The following is a 16551-nucleotide window of genomic DNA, read 5'->3' as shown; positions in this document are numbered from 1 at the left end:
GAGTTAGAACTCTTTGTTGTAACCAAGTGTTAACTTGGAAAGCTGTAAGCCCGTAGGGCATTTTGTTATGAGATTAACATGTAATACTTATGTCTTGGAATTCTAATGAATGAAAGGAATGCAGTTAGTTTAAATGTAAATGCATGTCTTACCTGATGGGTTTATTGTTATTATTTTGGGGGCGTTACATTATGCAAGTAAGCCAACAAGCATGCTACCAATAATTTATTTGCTAAAGGCATAACACAATTTGTATAATCATCATCACCGTTGTCATCTCATCATCTTCTTATTCTTTGAAGAAAATAATTTCTGATAATAATATCTCAGGAAGCGATTGTTGGAGTTGTTTTTGTCACTAAAGCATGAATTTGCAGCTGAGTGCCCAATGAATGAGATTTCTTATAGAGAAATGAAGGTAATCTTTAACATCCTGGAAACAGTTATGCATATATTTTTCAAGTTTAACTGTACTACCGTAGTTCACATGCTTGTGGGTGTTGTATGTTGTCATGATAGAATCAAATATGTTGGTGGTGTTATTAGTAATTAGAGGCTGCGTAAGCTTTATATATATACAACTAAGGATCAGACACAACTGTTTTTTTCTATATACAACTAAGTTGTTGCTCTTAGTCCCTCACAGGCAAGGTGATCCTAATCGCTTTGTAGGGTTTGCTGAAATGGCCCATCTAGTTTTCTGCATTTTTCATGACCTCGAGTCCATTACCTAGTGAACATGGCCTGAAAATGGCACTTTGTTGAAACCGTGGTAGTTTTTGTTCTTGAAGTATTTGAAATGAAAACCGAAAGTGAAATTGAGGATTTGACATAATTACAACCAGGCCAATGGGGTTTGAGGTTATCTTAGCTTTTTTGGAGGATAATGTTAGACGATATTGGTAGTAGTGGAACCAATTTGTGTAGTGTTAATGAATTAGCTGGCTGATAATGCTTTATTATGCCATCACATTGTTGAATCAAGTGCTATTGAGTGTTACGTCTCTCAATTGTATGTTTTTGTCACAGGTAGCTTCAAATTTTAACGTGAGACTGATATTTGGATCTTTGGACCTTTTTGTTGTGCAAGAATTCTGTTGATGTAGTCAAGGTTCTTGCTCAAATTACGTTTGATAAATTAAGCGAAATTGTATTGATCAATTGTGTCTGGAACTTAAAAAGCCAAAAAAAAAAAAAAATTTGGTAAATCAAATTATGGAAAACATTCTGTTTTTATTGTCATGTAATTGTTAATTCTATTGCAGGAAAGAGCCAAAGAATACTGTTCAACTTCAAAGATTTTTAAAGGAAGTCCGCCTTCTAACACTTGGCTTGTGAAACCCTTGAACTTTGAGGCCTTCTCGTGAGGTGAGTTGTAGTGTGTAGAAGTCAACTGAATTTCTGTCATTAGTGGTGACAACCAGAGGTTTTACTGGATTGTAGTGCATCCCATGTTCCATGGTCCCGGGAAATTCAATGGATTGTGGTCTAGGTGATACTTACTTTAGAGCTGTAATGCATATAGTTTTTTTTGGTCTTCTTTTGACTTGATTAATTGGTAGCAGAACTTGTATTGAGCCCCATTGAGCTATGCTAATGCCTTTCATTTGGATGATTACCAAATTCTTCAACCTTATGCGCAGATGGAAGAGTTGAATTCTAAACAGACTGGGCCTTTTTTGACTTTGAACGGTGAACGTGGGTTTGAGCCATTGGTATCAAAGATGAAGGTACATAAGTTCATATCCTTGATGCAAATCATATGTTTGAATTGAGAACTGGTTGGTGTTCCTTAGTCACATGTTTTTTTTCCCCGTATCATTCAAGTTGTCCTGAAATTTAGAAGCAAACCCAACAGGTAGAGCAAGCAGCATTAGGTAGTTCTCCATATTCCCCTAGTTTGATTAACGTTGGTGTCGTGAGTTTGTTGTTGTACACTATTTGTTTAGGAACATATTGATATATCTTGGTCCATTGGGATCACTACAAGACTTACTCTTATGATTTGACTTGTTCATCTTTACGCTCTTGTATGGAAATTGTTCATAAAACGAATAAGATCATTTTAATAGAACCTACGGTGAGACCTAGGAGTCTAAATAGTACCGTCTAATTCAGTAGAGAATTTTTAATTTTTTTTAAAAATAGTCTTACAAAATGTGGATGAAATAAAATAATGATAATAATAAAAAAATGTAAAAAAATATAGTATTTTGGTGTTTCGTACGAAATCAATTCTCTCCTATATATTTAATTTTGCAAAGGAATTGACTTAACAGAAGTCAAAAACTTTACAACCCAACAAGAATAAGTGTAATTCTTTAGTTTCACGTCAAGGTCTTGCTTAATTAGCACTCGACAACGGCTCACCAAAGACTCAAGAATTTAATACCCTTCAAGTAGGGTCCGCAATTAACCCGAAAAACCCAAATCAATTTGATCTCCATAGATTTGATTGGTTTGATTCTACAAAGGGTACGATTTGATTCTAGGTTTAAAAACATCAATTCGACTAATTCTGTCTGATTATTATTTTAATTTTTTTATTTCATATTTTAATTTAAAAAAATCTAAAAGTCATTAATTAAATCATGAATTCATAGAGTAATTTGCAAATAGAAAGGAATATTGTAAAAAAAAGTGAATTTCCGGCAGCGATCTTTTCCGGCAGCGATGAGTATTGCGGTGAGATGTATTTCGTTGATTTTATTAACTTTATCCACACTTATTTAATATGTTACCATATTAATGAAGGTGTGTTCTTGTTGGTGTTTGGCATATCACAGGTGAAGGAAAATGGTGGATTGTTGCCAGATCTCTGTAATTTCTACAAGGACACTCATCAACACAAGAAGACAAAACAGTGGATTGATCCTATATGCGGTGATTTACATGCAAGTATTCCAATCATTTGGACACTTATACATGCAACTTTTGTGTTTGTCTTATACTAACAATATTTATATTTTACAATTATAGGAGCAAATGACAAGGGTGCGGGATGAGTCTATCAAGGCTGGAACGCCGATGAGGCAAGAGGATATATCAATAGTGGTTCTTGGTAAGAAGAAGGGATACTTGAGAGGATTTGGGGTTGGACCAAAGCCTTTTTCTTGTGATACTGGGTTCTCTGCTGCATCACAAGCACGTGACGAGCAATTGAAAAGGCTTACATCCGAGTTGGAGATAATGCGTGCGGAGCAGCAGAGCAACCGTGAGGAGCAACAAAAAAAAGAAGAGGAGCAACAAACGAAAGAGGCAGAGAATACAAGACAACGTGAGGAGATGCAGCGGCAGCTTTTTGGAATTCAGAGCATGTTGGCGCAAGTTTTCGGAAATCGCAATCCACCAAATTCTCGACAATAGATAGTCATGGTAATTGGTAAGTGTGTTAAACCATATTTGATTATATTTATGTTCAAAGTAAAGGCAAATAAACGTTTGATGAGAATATCATAGAGAAATGATTGTCTTTAAACTAATTTTCGTTCAATATTTAAAAGATGGAATTTACAGTTTAGTTTATGTTGACTAGTATAGAAACTTTAAACATTATAATGTTCCACTGATCCAAGGATGACTAGTTAAACAAGAATTTGTGACTGTTCCATGGAAACCAAAATGTGATAGAGAAGGCAAAAACGAGCCGGTTGGGGCAAAAGTTGGAAACAGCCTGAAAACAACCCAAGATCGTAGCGGTCACCTCGGCCTAGATCAAACAAACTTGTGAAAGCAAGCAATGCTTCGATAGGACGCATTATTAGTTATGTGAGACATAAAAGTGTGACAAAGTAGGCAAAACCGGGGCGTTTGGGGTCCAAAACTGCTTTGAATTAGCTCCTCTCTATTTCTTTTTTTTCCTTCTTTTCTCTTCCTTTGGTGGTCTGCATGGTGAAGTATTGCATCAGTCATGAAGGTGGACTGATCTGGAGCAATTCTGGTGGTCTGCATCATATCTGTCTGGATGCTTGTGGTGGTGTGCTCCAGATCAATTCTGGTGGTGTGCCCAGATCTGTGGTAGTCTGCAGCAGATCAATTCTGGTGGTGTGCTCCAGATCTGTCTTGTTTTTTTCTGATCTGTCAATCATCCTCATCTGTCTGGATGGTCATCCTTATCAGTTTGGATGCTTGTTTTTGGAGTAAACTGGTGGTCTATATTGTGAAACTAGAAATTTTCACAATTTCTCAAAATGAGAAACTAAAACAATTACAATGTTTAAGAAACTGCAAAAGTGCACACTTTCTGTATACAAATTGAGAAACTTCTTCATTTTTAAATATTGTGAAATTTCTAAATTTCAAATGCTACACATTAGAAACAACTAAAATAAAAAAAAAAAGTGCACAAATCATCATCATGGATTGTGGGCCTTATTCAAGATAATATAGTACTGAGAACACCATACATTCTGTTGTATGAAAATGTTAGTGTTTGTATTTATTTTGATGGAATATGATCTTCAGGTGGTGATGTCAAATGACATCGTTACAGAAGAAAGAATACAAATTAATAGTCAACTATATATGGTGGTGACTATCAACACCAATGCATAGTTTGTATTTATAGGTGACAGTCAACTATAAATACAAATTATTAATCATCGATGTATCAAATTTATTAGAGAGCTGCTATATATTATTTTTTGTTTTAAACATTTTTTTATATCACTGATCAATACATGCATGATAAATATAAAGTAATATATTAGTATTTGCTTTTTCTAATACTTATCTCTAAATAAAAACGATTAGAAATAAAACTACCCAATAGTCACAAACTTAACTTTTTTCCAGGTATAAAAAGTTCCGTTTTACAAGTAGACTACCTACCTCCCCTTTGAGGAGTGAATTGGTTGGGTTAATCAATCGAACAGCCTCTGGGTAGTCAAGTGCCACACTCCTTATCCGATCTTCCGGCATTGGCATCTCCCTTTGCATCTGCTCCGATATTGCCATGTAATGAAACCTGTTCATCATCCATTCATTCATTATTTATAAATCTAGACATATAGGTTGCCAAAATAGGAGTTTAATTTAATTCACATGAAAGGTTCATTGAGGAAGACAGGAGTTATTGACAATATGGATCAATTTCAGTTGCCGTGTTTGGTTTCTGCTGTGTGGCACTATATTGGATCTGGAATGGTGGCTCATCCAATTTATTCTATAGACATAAGAATGCTATTGTTTTATTTACAATTTGATAATGGTAGTCATTTTAATTTGCTAATGTGACCTTTGCTTTTCATGGACATTTTTCATTATTTGTCCAATTTTAACTGACATTATTTCTCTTTTTCTTTGGTACAGATGGATGAACTCGTGCACAAAGCTAAATTGTACAGGACAAATTGGCACTTTTTGTATTTTTGGAAGAATTATATATTTTTGTATAGATGTATATGGAAAATATTAGGGTAGACTAGTAGTTATATTTTTGGATGGGTGTGTATAGAAAATATTTGGTAGACTACTAGTTATATTTTTGGGTTGATGTACATGGATAAAAATTTAAAACATAATAACAAGTACTTGTTATGTGTTAAATTTTTTTGCTAGATGAAATATGTAGTTTCGAATTATTTGTGGATGTAAACTTATAATAGATGCTGATTTTAATTAAACAGGTTCAGAAATGGTTTATATATGTATTTTGTTGATTGTTGACTTCTCAATTTATTTGTCGGTTTGAATGATTTCTTCTTTTTACAGATTATATTGAATAAAATGGATGAATTATTATAAATTACAGGTTTATTTTGTTGGATATTGGCGACCAAAATCTGGTTTTGTTTTTATAGTTTTGGCGACCAATTGATTAGTCGCGAAATGTCACAATTGGCGACCAAACAAATTTTGGTCGCAGAATGTCACAATTGGCGACCAATTGATTAGTCGCGAAATGTCACAATTGGCGACCAAACAAATTTTGGTCGCAGAATGTCACGATTGGCGACCAAAATTTTTGGTTGCGGAATGTCACAATTGGCGACCAAACTTTTTAGTCGGGAAAATATCACTTTTCGCGACCAAAGTGTTTTGGCGACAAAATAAATTAGTCGCGGTAATTAAATATTTAGAGACCAAAAATTTAGTCGCGAAATCCAACTTTTGCCGACCAACCACAATTTTGGTCGCGAATTACTTTTGCCGACCCTCAATTGGCGACCAAAGTAGCGACCAAAAAATTTGGTCGCGGATAACTTTTGCCGACCAAAAATTGACTTTTAGCGACCAAATTTTTTGTTGCCAAAATTGTTAATTCTTGTAGTGAGTGTTGTGTTTGTTTGTAGAGTTGGGGAAGGGATTAGGATGGAGGAGGGGATATAGATGGAGGTTGGAAGGGGGATTAGGATGGAAGATGTGGAGGTGGTATTAGAAAAATTGTGAGGGAATTATAAATTTTTATATATATATATATATATTGGGAATTATAAATATTGAGGGAATTATAAATCCCAATATAAAAAAAAATCCCAATATAAATATTAATGTTTAATTTTTTATATTTCTTATATAAATATTAATGTTTAATTTCTTATATTTCTTATTGAGGGAATTATTATTTTATATAAAAATAATTTAACAATTCCTACACTAACAACTATCATCAAAACAAGCACAATTTTATTTAATCGCCTCACTTTCAATCCCCTCACTATTAATCCCCTCACTATGAATCTCCTCTATTCTACCTCTCAAAACAAACAGGGCCAAAGATCAAAAATGGAAGAATGGTAGGTGGGAATGTTTTAAAATCTAGACCAGTGAGCGAATTGAAAAAGAGATCAGTTGGACAAGTCATTGGTTTAGCCGTTAGATTGAACTGTGACACCATAATTACGTCACAAATAATTTTAAAAATATTTATGCATTTGAAAATGAAAAAAAAAATCATAAACCATATAAATATTAGCGTTTGGTAACGTTTACATTTTTTATTTATGTTTACAAAAATTTTATAAACTGATTTTTGTTTATTTTTAGAAAAACATAAATTACAAACGCTTTTGGTTTAAACAAAACGTTTGAAAAATTTGAAAAACATAAACTAAAATATGTTTGTTTAGGCCTAAAATATTTATATTTATTTTTTTATTATTTATAGCATTTGGATCATACACATTATAATTGAAAAAAAAATTAATTGGAAAAAAATTGATTAAAAAAATAATTGAAAAAAAATTATTTGAAAAAAAAAAAACTTAATTGAAAAAAAAAAATTTGAAAAAAAAAATTAATTGAAAAAAAATTTTGTTGCTTGAATTTTTAAATTTCTGTTTAAAAACCAACGTAAATTCATTTTTTGAGTTTATATTTTTTCTTCAAATTTATAAATTGAGACAACTATTTATAAACTAAAAAATTATCAAATAAATTTTTATGACAATTTTTAAAATTTTTATAAATATAAATTGAAAATTGAAGACGAAATGATTACCGAACATTATCCATAATGGCTTGTGTTCAACTCCCATCAAAAGTATTATTTTCATGCATGGACCGACCGCGGTTTACAGTGATTTTTCAAAATAAACTGATTTTAAAAGGACAATGGGTCTGAGTGTTAATTTGGATTAGAATTTAGACCGATTAAACCAACCGATCCAGTTTGGTTTTCAAGGCAGACTCTTCTGTTTTGGTAAATTTTTTTAACCATTTTTTTCTCCTCTAAAATGGATAAATAATACCTTATTTTTAAAAAGGCACATAGAATAAAAGAGTCATGTTTTTCTCTTAACTTCTATGGTTGGAAAGATGAATTATCTTGGTGTGAAAATGAGACAATTCTCTTTCATAATGCATGCGTTAGAGGATTTATAAGGATAATTAAATTTTGGAAAAGATACCAAGTGATTTAACCAAGAGTTAAGATAATTTTAGAGATTGCTGTCAATGTTATATAATGTTAATCTTAACAAATAATTATTAAAATATATACATTGAATTTTATTTTAGTTATTAATTTTGAATAATTGTTAAAAAAAAATAACTATATTGAATTTTGTTTTGATTATTAATTTTGAATAATTGTTAATGAAAATAGGACAAAATTTATTTTACCTCCCTATGGTATAGCCCAATAGCACTATACCTCTATTGTTATGGGTTTCAGAAAACACTATGATATATACTTCACAAAAGATGTCTACTATATGCACCTTATAATTAAAGAAAAAAATGATATAATTTCATATATATTTTTTTAGTCATAATTAAATACAACATGGAGTATAACTAAAAAATTCATGAGTCATAACTAAAATAAGAAACATTTACACACAAGTCCTAATTTATGAACTTATACTCCATTAAGTCTTAATTAAGATTTTTTTGGACCTTTAAGTCCTATTAAATTTTTACTAGTCAGAATTACCCTTAACACAATAATTGTTCATCATTTATGATTATCTATAAAAGAACATGATGATTTGACATTTATTTTGATTTTAAAACTTTAAAATATCTACTTTCAAATTGAAAAAACTTTTTAAAAAATTTATATGCAAAAAAAAAAAAAAACAAACAAACAAACAAACAAAGAATTTTTTTTTATTTTTGTGCAAAACTAAAAATTTTGTGTCTATAAAAGGAGCATGATGGTGGAACATTGATGTGCAAAACTGGAAAAAAAAAATAAAAAAACTAATGTTCTCAGTTTTAAAATTGGAACAAACTAATAATATTCTCGGTTTTATTTGATAGTTGTATCAAACCGATAAGTAGAAGGGTAAAAACGTTTAATCTCATGCTCTCTTTTTTTCTCAGTTAGTGAAACAATTATATGGAATATTACTATGCAATATTGATAATATTTTTAGTTTTAAAAATTAAGAAAAACTGATAATATTTTCAGTTTACTAAATAGGATTTATTGATTCAAAAATTTTTAGATAAGACTTGAACTATGATAACATTTGTAAATAGGATTTTTAGATAATTAACTCTATAATATATTAGAAATATATTATAGCCAACATCAAATCGTATTAAATATTTTTAATAAACTAATTAGGTAAGGAGGTATAGCCACCAATTCATTGAAGAGAACATGAAGCGAGATTAGTTCAGGAGGAGCCGGAAAAAAATAAGGCATTGAATTTATTGAAATATAAATGATTAAAAAATAATAATAATTCAAACACAATTAATTGGGAATGTGTGAAAATAAATGGAAAGGAATAACGTGACATGTGAATGGTTTAAAGGTGTAAATTCTGAAAAGTTCCATCAGAAAATGGAGGGTGTGCATTTGAGAAAAATCAAAATGATCAAAAAGAATTTTACATTCAACATTCCCACATATAAACTTGTATGAAAGCAAAGCGACTAAACAGTTGAGCCATGCAGAAGCTTGAATTTCCGTTGTAAGCAAGTGTTAATCAATCTAAATATTTGATAGCATAACTGAGATAAAGATATCATAAAAACTAATAGTATTCAAACTTTTGAAAAACATCTTCATTCAAGAACACATAATGTTGAATAGAGAATATAAAGAAAAAATCAGATATGCAAACTCTCTTTAAAAAGAGTCTTGACAATCAACTAAGAAATAAGCAAAGTATACAAACAAACAGTCAAGAAACCAAAATGCAACAGAACTCAGAAATAGAAAAGACCAAACAAGAAGAATACCTTAATAAAAAATGAGAGTGAAAAAGAAAATAAAAGAAACCCACATTAACGGATATCATAAACATACAAATCAAAGCCAACCAAAACCTCTGAAGGACATTTCTGTTGGACAATATTCACTGTATTCGAAAAATTAAAGAAGTAAGAGAAACTGTTTGATTATAAAAATCAAAACAGTATATAAAATAAAATAAAACAACAGATTTTTATTTTGTTTTTGTTACAAAAACAAAATCAGAATCTGATAAAAATAAATAAAACAGAAAGTAAATTAATTACTTACCTTATTTATTTGTCGAACAAATTTTTGATTAAGTCCAGTGTTTAACACTGTGCCCTTAAGACAGATTCGCCCTCTCCACGATACTTTCAGATTGTGGACATCTGTCTCCCAGGATAAAATGATCAACAGTGAATAGTAGCAACACTACAAACTATTCACACAGCGAACACACTTTGTGTTTACACTCTTTCTTACTAGAAAAATTAATGCAGCAAAATGCAGAGAGTAATAGCAGAGGCAAGAACGAATTTTCTAAATGCAAAATCCAAATGAGGGCCGATCTATTTATTGAAGAAAATGTGGCTGCTCAAATTTGAGTCCAACAGGTATGGTACCTGTTCGGACAGTGTTGAACAGATGGAAAATCTGTTTAGTTTTGAACTCAACAGGAATGAACCTATTTGATTTGAATTTAAACAGATATGGGTTTGAACTTGAACCTGTTTGGACAGGTATGAATCTGTACAGAAGGTTTGAAGAGGTGCAAGAAAAATTTGAATTTTTCCAACCAAAATTTGAAATTAAAATTGGACAGATTTTATTTTACCAAAAAAATAAAATAAAATTCAAACATTTCTTGTCCATAAAGATAAATATTGGCCGGACAAGCCCAACCCAACCTCACACCACGCACCCACACTCAAGCCCAGCCCAGCCCGCTCGACCCGACCGATCGACCGGACGGCGGCGGCTCGCGCACGTGTGTATTTTTTTTTGAGTCCAATGGGTCTAGCCCATTTTTCCCATAACCTCACCCTTCCACAAAACTTGGGTATCCCTTAGGGCCCTCCCCAAGTTACAAACCTAAGCCTTATAAACCCAGAAAAGTTTGCCCACTAAACCAATGTGGGACAAGCTTTAATTGAACCTTTATGGAAATTTCACCAAGAACACCATTTCCAATGGAGCTCACTTTGGTTTCAATTTTACATTTACTCGATAATGGTTTTGAGTAACCAAATATACTACATGAATCACAACGTGACATAGAATGCGTTACCACTTAGACCCGCCAACTTTAACGAATAGGTCCCACCTAAAAATAGACCAAAGTTGAGGAAAAATCTGTTTTTCCAAAACCATTTCTTACAATCCCCCACATGTATGGAATTTGATGATAATGGAAATGTAACAATATGTAGAATTTGTCAAAAGAGTATAAATCGAAAATATCTTGTATCAAGATAGGTCGCTTTCGGCCTTGAACCTTCTCTAGTGATAACCTATCGGACTTACTAGCTAACCAATGGACGCGATGTCTTGAATTGTTCAGCCGTTTGTGTAAGTCAAGACAATAGATTTCACACAAAATATCTTCTGACACATCGTGATTCTCACGGTTGTATTCATTTTGGCCTTGAACGCTCCTGGTTGTTCATGAGTGCTTCTAGAGAATTTAGCCTCTTTATTATCATAGAACCGGCCCCAGTTCGACACTCATATAGGTGATTCTTATTGTGAGTATTTGTTATACTCATCTTGATTTTTATGCCTAAATCAAGATATAAGTAATCATTAAAGGCAAAACTTATCCTTTAACCCCTACATACAACACATGTTACAGATATCACTCTCATCATAGGAATATGTTGGGAATTTTTAATCCCTTGGTGATTTCTGGCGAGCCACGCATAACTTAGTTGTCCATTTGAACTTAGTTTTTGGAATCTCTAGTCATCTAAGTAGGGTTACCATTATGATGACTTTTATGTAATAAGCTTTAATTCCATCCCCTTCGATGAACTATAAACTTGCTCTTTTGTCAAACCTTTTGTTAACAAATCCACAATATTCTCTTTAGATTTTATATAATCTATTGAGATTATTCCATTTGAGAGCAATTGCCTTACGGTCAGTGGCGGAGCCACATGAGGACAAGGAGGGTCACATGCCCTCCCTAGATTTTTCCTTTTTTTTTTTTTTTTTTTTTTTGCATATGTATATAAATAAATTTTTTTTAAAAAAAATATTTAGAATAAAATGTCAAAGGCATTTTTAAATTTATGAAAATAATAGTGATTGTTTTATTGAAAATGAAATGACTACAACAAATTATATTTTTATGTATGAAAATTTTGTGAAAAAATCTCAATAAAAAGGTAATATCCATCATTATTGATAAGCAAATATAATTAATCTCACTATATACATGTAAAAATTACTAGAGCATTAGTTATATTTGCATGTGGAGTTCACCCTTCATATATTGCTTTACTATTGTTTGGTAATATCATAAGTCAATAATGACGTAATATCACTATTATATGAAATTTTTATTCAAATTTTTACAAAATTTGATTTATCTCACAATTATATAATTTATTTTATGACTTAAATATATGAATTTTTTATATTGTCCATAATACACTAGTTACACGCAATACTTTCTTTTCGATTTTACTCGAAATTAATTGTAAAATTTTATGTGAAATACTTTTGTAAAATTTTATTATCTTCTTGTTGTTGGCTATTAAAAAAAAATTAAAGTTGTAATTAATAAGTGCCCCTCCTGATTTAGTTTCCTGACTCCGCCACTGCTTACCGTATTATGTCGACGATGAATGTGTCGTGACTTACCATTATACATATGACTCTGTGCTCTGCCTATTGCAGATTGACTATGACAATGAATGCAAATAGCTGGCATAGGTTTTGACCACATTTGAATGTTTTCTAAGAAGTGGCGAAGCCATTCTGCTTCTTCTCTTAGTTTGACTATGACAATGAATGCAAATAGCTGGCATAGGTTTTGGCCACATTGGAATGTTTTCTAAGAAGTGGCGAAGCCATTCTGCTTCTTCTCTTAGTTTGTCTAAAGCAATGAACTCAAATTCCATTGTGGATCATGGGATGCATGTTTGTTTTGTGGAGTTCCAAAAAACAACACCGCCTCTTAGAGTAAAGACATATCTACTAGTGGATTTTGAATCTTTAGTACCGGATATTCAGTTGGCATCACAATAACCTTCCAGTACTACATGATATCGAGTAAAGTTCAAACTATGATCATGGATAAACCTTAGATATCTAAGAACCCGAATAATCACTTTCCAATGGTCTTCTCCAGGGTTACTAGTGTACTTACTCAATTTACTGACAGCATAAGCTATATCAGGACAAGTACAATTCATTAGGTACATTAGGCTTCCAATGATTTGGGAGTATTTTAGCTGAGACACCGCATCACCTTTATTTTTTGATAAATAAAGCCCAATATCTACAGTTGTTCTTGCTACATTCATATCATCCTTGATATATTTACCAAGAATTTTCTCAATATAATGAGATTGAGATAATGCATATCCATCAGATATTTTAGTAATTTTCATTCCTTATATTACATCTGTGACTCCCATATTTTTCATGTCAAATCTTTTGTTCAGCATTTGCTTAGTTGATTTGATCATGTTTTGACTATTTCCAATGATAAGCATGTCATTCACATAAAAACAAATGACAACATAACCTTTGTCTGTGTTTTTAACATAGACGCACTTGTCACATTCGTTTATCTTAAACCATGAGTAAGCGTAGCATGATCAAATTTTTCATGCCAATGCTTAGGAGCTTGTTTTAATCCATAAAAAGATTTTACAAGCCGACAAACCTTTTTTTTCTTGCCCTGGCACTACAACCCCTTCGGGTTGCTTCATATAGATCTCTTTTTTTAGATCACTGTTTAAGAAAGTTGTCTTAACATCTATTTGATGTATCTCTTAATTATACGCTATTATAACAATAAGCATGCGGATGGATGTTATTATTATCACAGGGGAATATGTGTCAAAATAGTCCAAACTTTCTTTTGTCTATAACCTTTTACCACAAGTCTTGTTTTATACTTGTCTATTGAATCGTCTGCTTTCATTTTTCTCTTGAATATCCATTTATATCCAAGTGGTTTAGAACCGGGTGGAAGATCCGCCAATTGCCATGTATGATTTTGCAAAATAGATTCAATTTCATTATTAACAACCTTTTTCCACAAAGGTACTTCAAGACCTGTCATTGCTTCCCTAAAGCTTTGAGGTTCATTTTCTAACAAGTATGTCAGAAAATCTGGACCAAAGAATTTTGATGTTCTCGCTCTCTTACTTTGTCTTGGTTCATCATCAATTAAATCCTGTTGGTCGAGACCATTACTAGTCTATTTCGTTTGATTGTCATTAGTTTCTTGATTTTGTATACAATCATAAGTTCTTTTATGTGAACTTAATTCCAATCCTTTCTTGTAAGGAAAAACATGTTCAAAAAACACAGCATTCCTAGAACCTATAGTATTGTTCACATGTACATCAAGTATTTCTGATTTATAAGTTAGAAACCGATATGCACTACTATTCTGAGTATAACCAATAAACACATAATCCACTATTTTTGGTCTTATTTTAGTCTTTTTTGGAATAGGAACTTCTACCTTTGCCAAACACTCCCACACTTTTAAGTATTTGTAGGTAGGTGGTCGACTTTTCCACAATTCATAAGGACTGCTATTCATTTTATTGTGAGGTATTCTATTAAGAACATAATAAGCAGACAATATTGCTTCATCCCATAAGTTCTGCGGTAAGCCTACACTTAATAACATGGCATTCATTATTTCTTTCAGGATTCTATTCTTCCTTTCAGCAATTCCATTTTGCTGTGGAGAATAGGGTGCTGTAGTTTGGTGAATAATGCCATGTTGTGCACATAATTCATTTAAAGGTGCATCATATTCACCACCTCTATCACTTCTAACCATTTTAATGATTTTACCAAGTTAATTTTCAACTTTAGTATTGTAGAGTTTAAACATTTCTAAGGCTTCATCTTTACTTCTAAGTGAGTATACATAACAATATCTTCCGCAATCATCGATAAATGTTATGAAATACTTTTTGCCTCCTCTAGTTTGAACAAATTTAAGATCACACATATCAGTATGAATTAATTCTAGAGGTTTGGTTTTTCTTGCAATCGATTTAAATGGAGTTTTAGTTAGTTTCGCTTCTACACAAATCTCACATTTGTGATTAGGATCAATTTCAAACTTTGGTATATGATCCAAACCAATTAATCTATGCAAATCATCAAAATTTACATGTCCTAATCTACCATGCCATAAATTTGACTAAAAAATATAAGCAAAAGATGTGTTATTCTTATTAATAGAAAGTTTTGGTACAATAGTCATTACATTCAACTTGAAGAGACCATCACTCATGTATCCCTTACCAACATACATACCCATCTTTGTTAATACATATTTATCAGACTCAAATACAGGCCTAAAACCATTTGTACTTAATAAAGAATCAGAAACTAAATTCTTTCGAATGTCTGGTACATGCAAGATGTTGTTGAGGGTAAGTTTCTTCCTCGATGTCATCTTCAAGATCACCTTTCCTTGTCCAGCCACAGTAGAGGTAGAAGAATTTTCCATGAAAAGTTATTCACCATTTGCAGCCTCATTATATGTAGTGAACATCTTCTTGTCCGCGCAAATGTGACGAGTTGCCCTAGTGTCAACCCACCATTCCTTGGGATTTCCAACCAAATTAGCCTCAGGCACCACAATAGAGAGATTGATGTCATTTACCCCGTCAGAGATGTAATCTAACTCTGTTTCATTGGCTTGATTGGTGGTCTTCTTACTTGTACATCCACGATCATTCTTTGGGCGTTGGCAATCAGAAGCACGATGTCTAGTCTTGCCATAGTTTATAACATTTTCCTTTGAACTTCTTATTGCCATTATTGTCGCCTTGTTTAGGACCATCTCCAGCGAACTTCCTCTTTTTGTTACATGGTTTGGGCACTTGTTCAATCACATTAGCCTTGGACTCAATGGGATTTTTACCATTCCTTTTTTTAGCCTTACAGTTATCTTTCTCAATTCTCAGTCTTACAATCAGTTAATCCATAGTCATCTCTTTGCGTTTATGTTTCAAATAATTTTAAAAATCTTTCCAAGCCGGTGGTAATTTTTCCACTAACGCAGCGACTTAGAAAGATTTGCTAAGAGACATACCTTCAGCATGAATATCTTGCAAAATTAATTGAAAACTTTGAACTTGAGAAATTACAGTTTGGGAGTCTACCCTAACAAAGTCCATAAATTTACCAATAACAAATTTCTTTGTGCTGACATCCTCTATCTTGTATCTTTTTTTTCAAAGAATCCCACAATTCTTTTCCTGTTTTCAGAGGGCTGTAAACATTATACGGCATGCTGTCAAGGCCATTAAGGATGTAGTTTCTGCACAACTAATAAGAATGTTTCCAAGCGTCTACAGCGATAATAACTTGCTGATCACTTTCATCCTCTTTAAACACTGGAACCTTTTCACGGAGAAACCAGGCAAGATTTAGAGTTTTGAGATAAAACAACATTTTCTGCTCCCATCACTTAAACTTGGTGCCATTAAATTTTTTCCGTTTTTCTCCATGATTTATTGGAATTTGAACATGGTTTTCGATAGGGATCAGAATTGTTGTAACAATTGAAGGACCACTCTCACTTGCAGTAGCCATAATATCTTATTACAAAAATCAGAAAAATCAAAACACAAATTAATTTTTTAGTTATTCAAACCAGAAAATAAATTATAACACAAAATAATTTTATTTTTCTAGTTACTAAAATG

General features: G+C 32.1%; 1 protein-coding gene across 3 annotated transcripts; it reads left to right on the top strand.

Moving 5' to 3' along the window:
• The first annotated feature begins 217 nt into the window (after positions 1-217).
• Positions 218-5590, top strand: LOC145795001 (uncharacterized). 3 transcript variants are annotated; one of them, XR_014335068.1, is made up of 5 exons: positions 218-418; positions 1266-1368; positions 1644-1730; positions 4795-4956; positions 5311-5590. XR_014335068.1 is itself a non-coding variant. In XM_082877586.1 (3 exons), exons 2-3 carry the CDS (start codon positions 2797-2799, stop codon positions 3364-3366), a joined length of 474 nt encoding a protein of 157 aa, XP_082733712.1. In that variant the 5' UTR covers positions 2671-2685; positions 2787-2796; the 3' UTR covers positions 3367-3520. The 3 variants fall into 3 exon arrangements, 1 of the variants encoding a protein (XP_082733712.1); XR_014335067.1 differs by lacking the exon at positions 4795-4956 and having other exon boundaries at positions 237-418; positions 5311-5584; XM_082877586.1 differs by lacking the exons at positions 218-418; positions 1266-1368; positions 1644-1730; positions 4795-4956; positions 5311-5590 and adding exons at positions 2671-2685; positions 2787-2883; positions 2980-3520.
• Positions 5591-16551: the final 10961 nt, after the last annotated feature.

The sequence above is a fragment of the Camellia sinensis genome, chromosome 7, assembly GCF_055761805.1.
Source record: "Camellia sinensis isolate YWXY chromosome 7, ASM5576180v1, whole genome shotgun sequence".
Taxonomy (NCBI): domain Eukaryota; kingdom Viridiplantae; phylum Streptophyta; class Magnoliopsida; order Ericales; family Theaceae; genus Camellia; species Camellia sinensis.
Note: the sequence above shows the minus strand (reverse complement) of the source record. Positions and strands in the feature narration are given on the sequence as shown.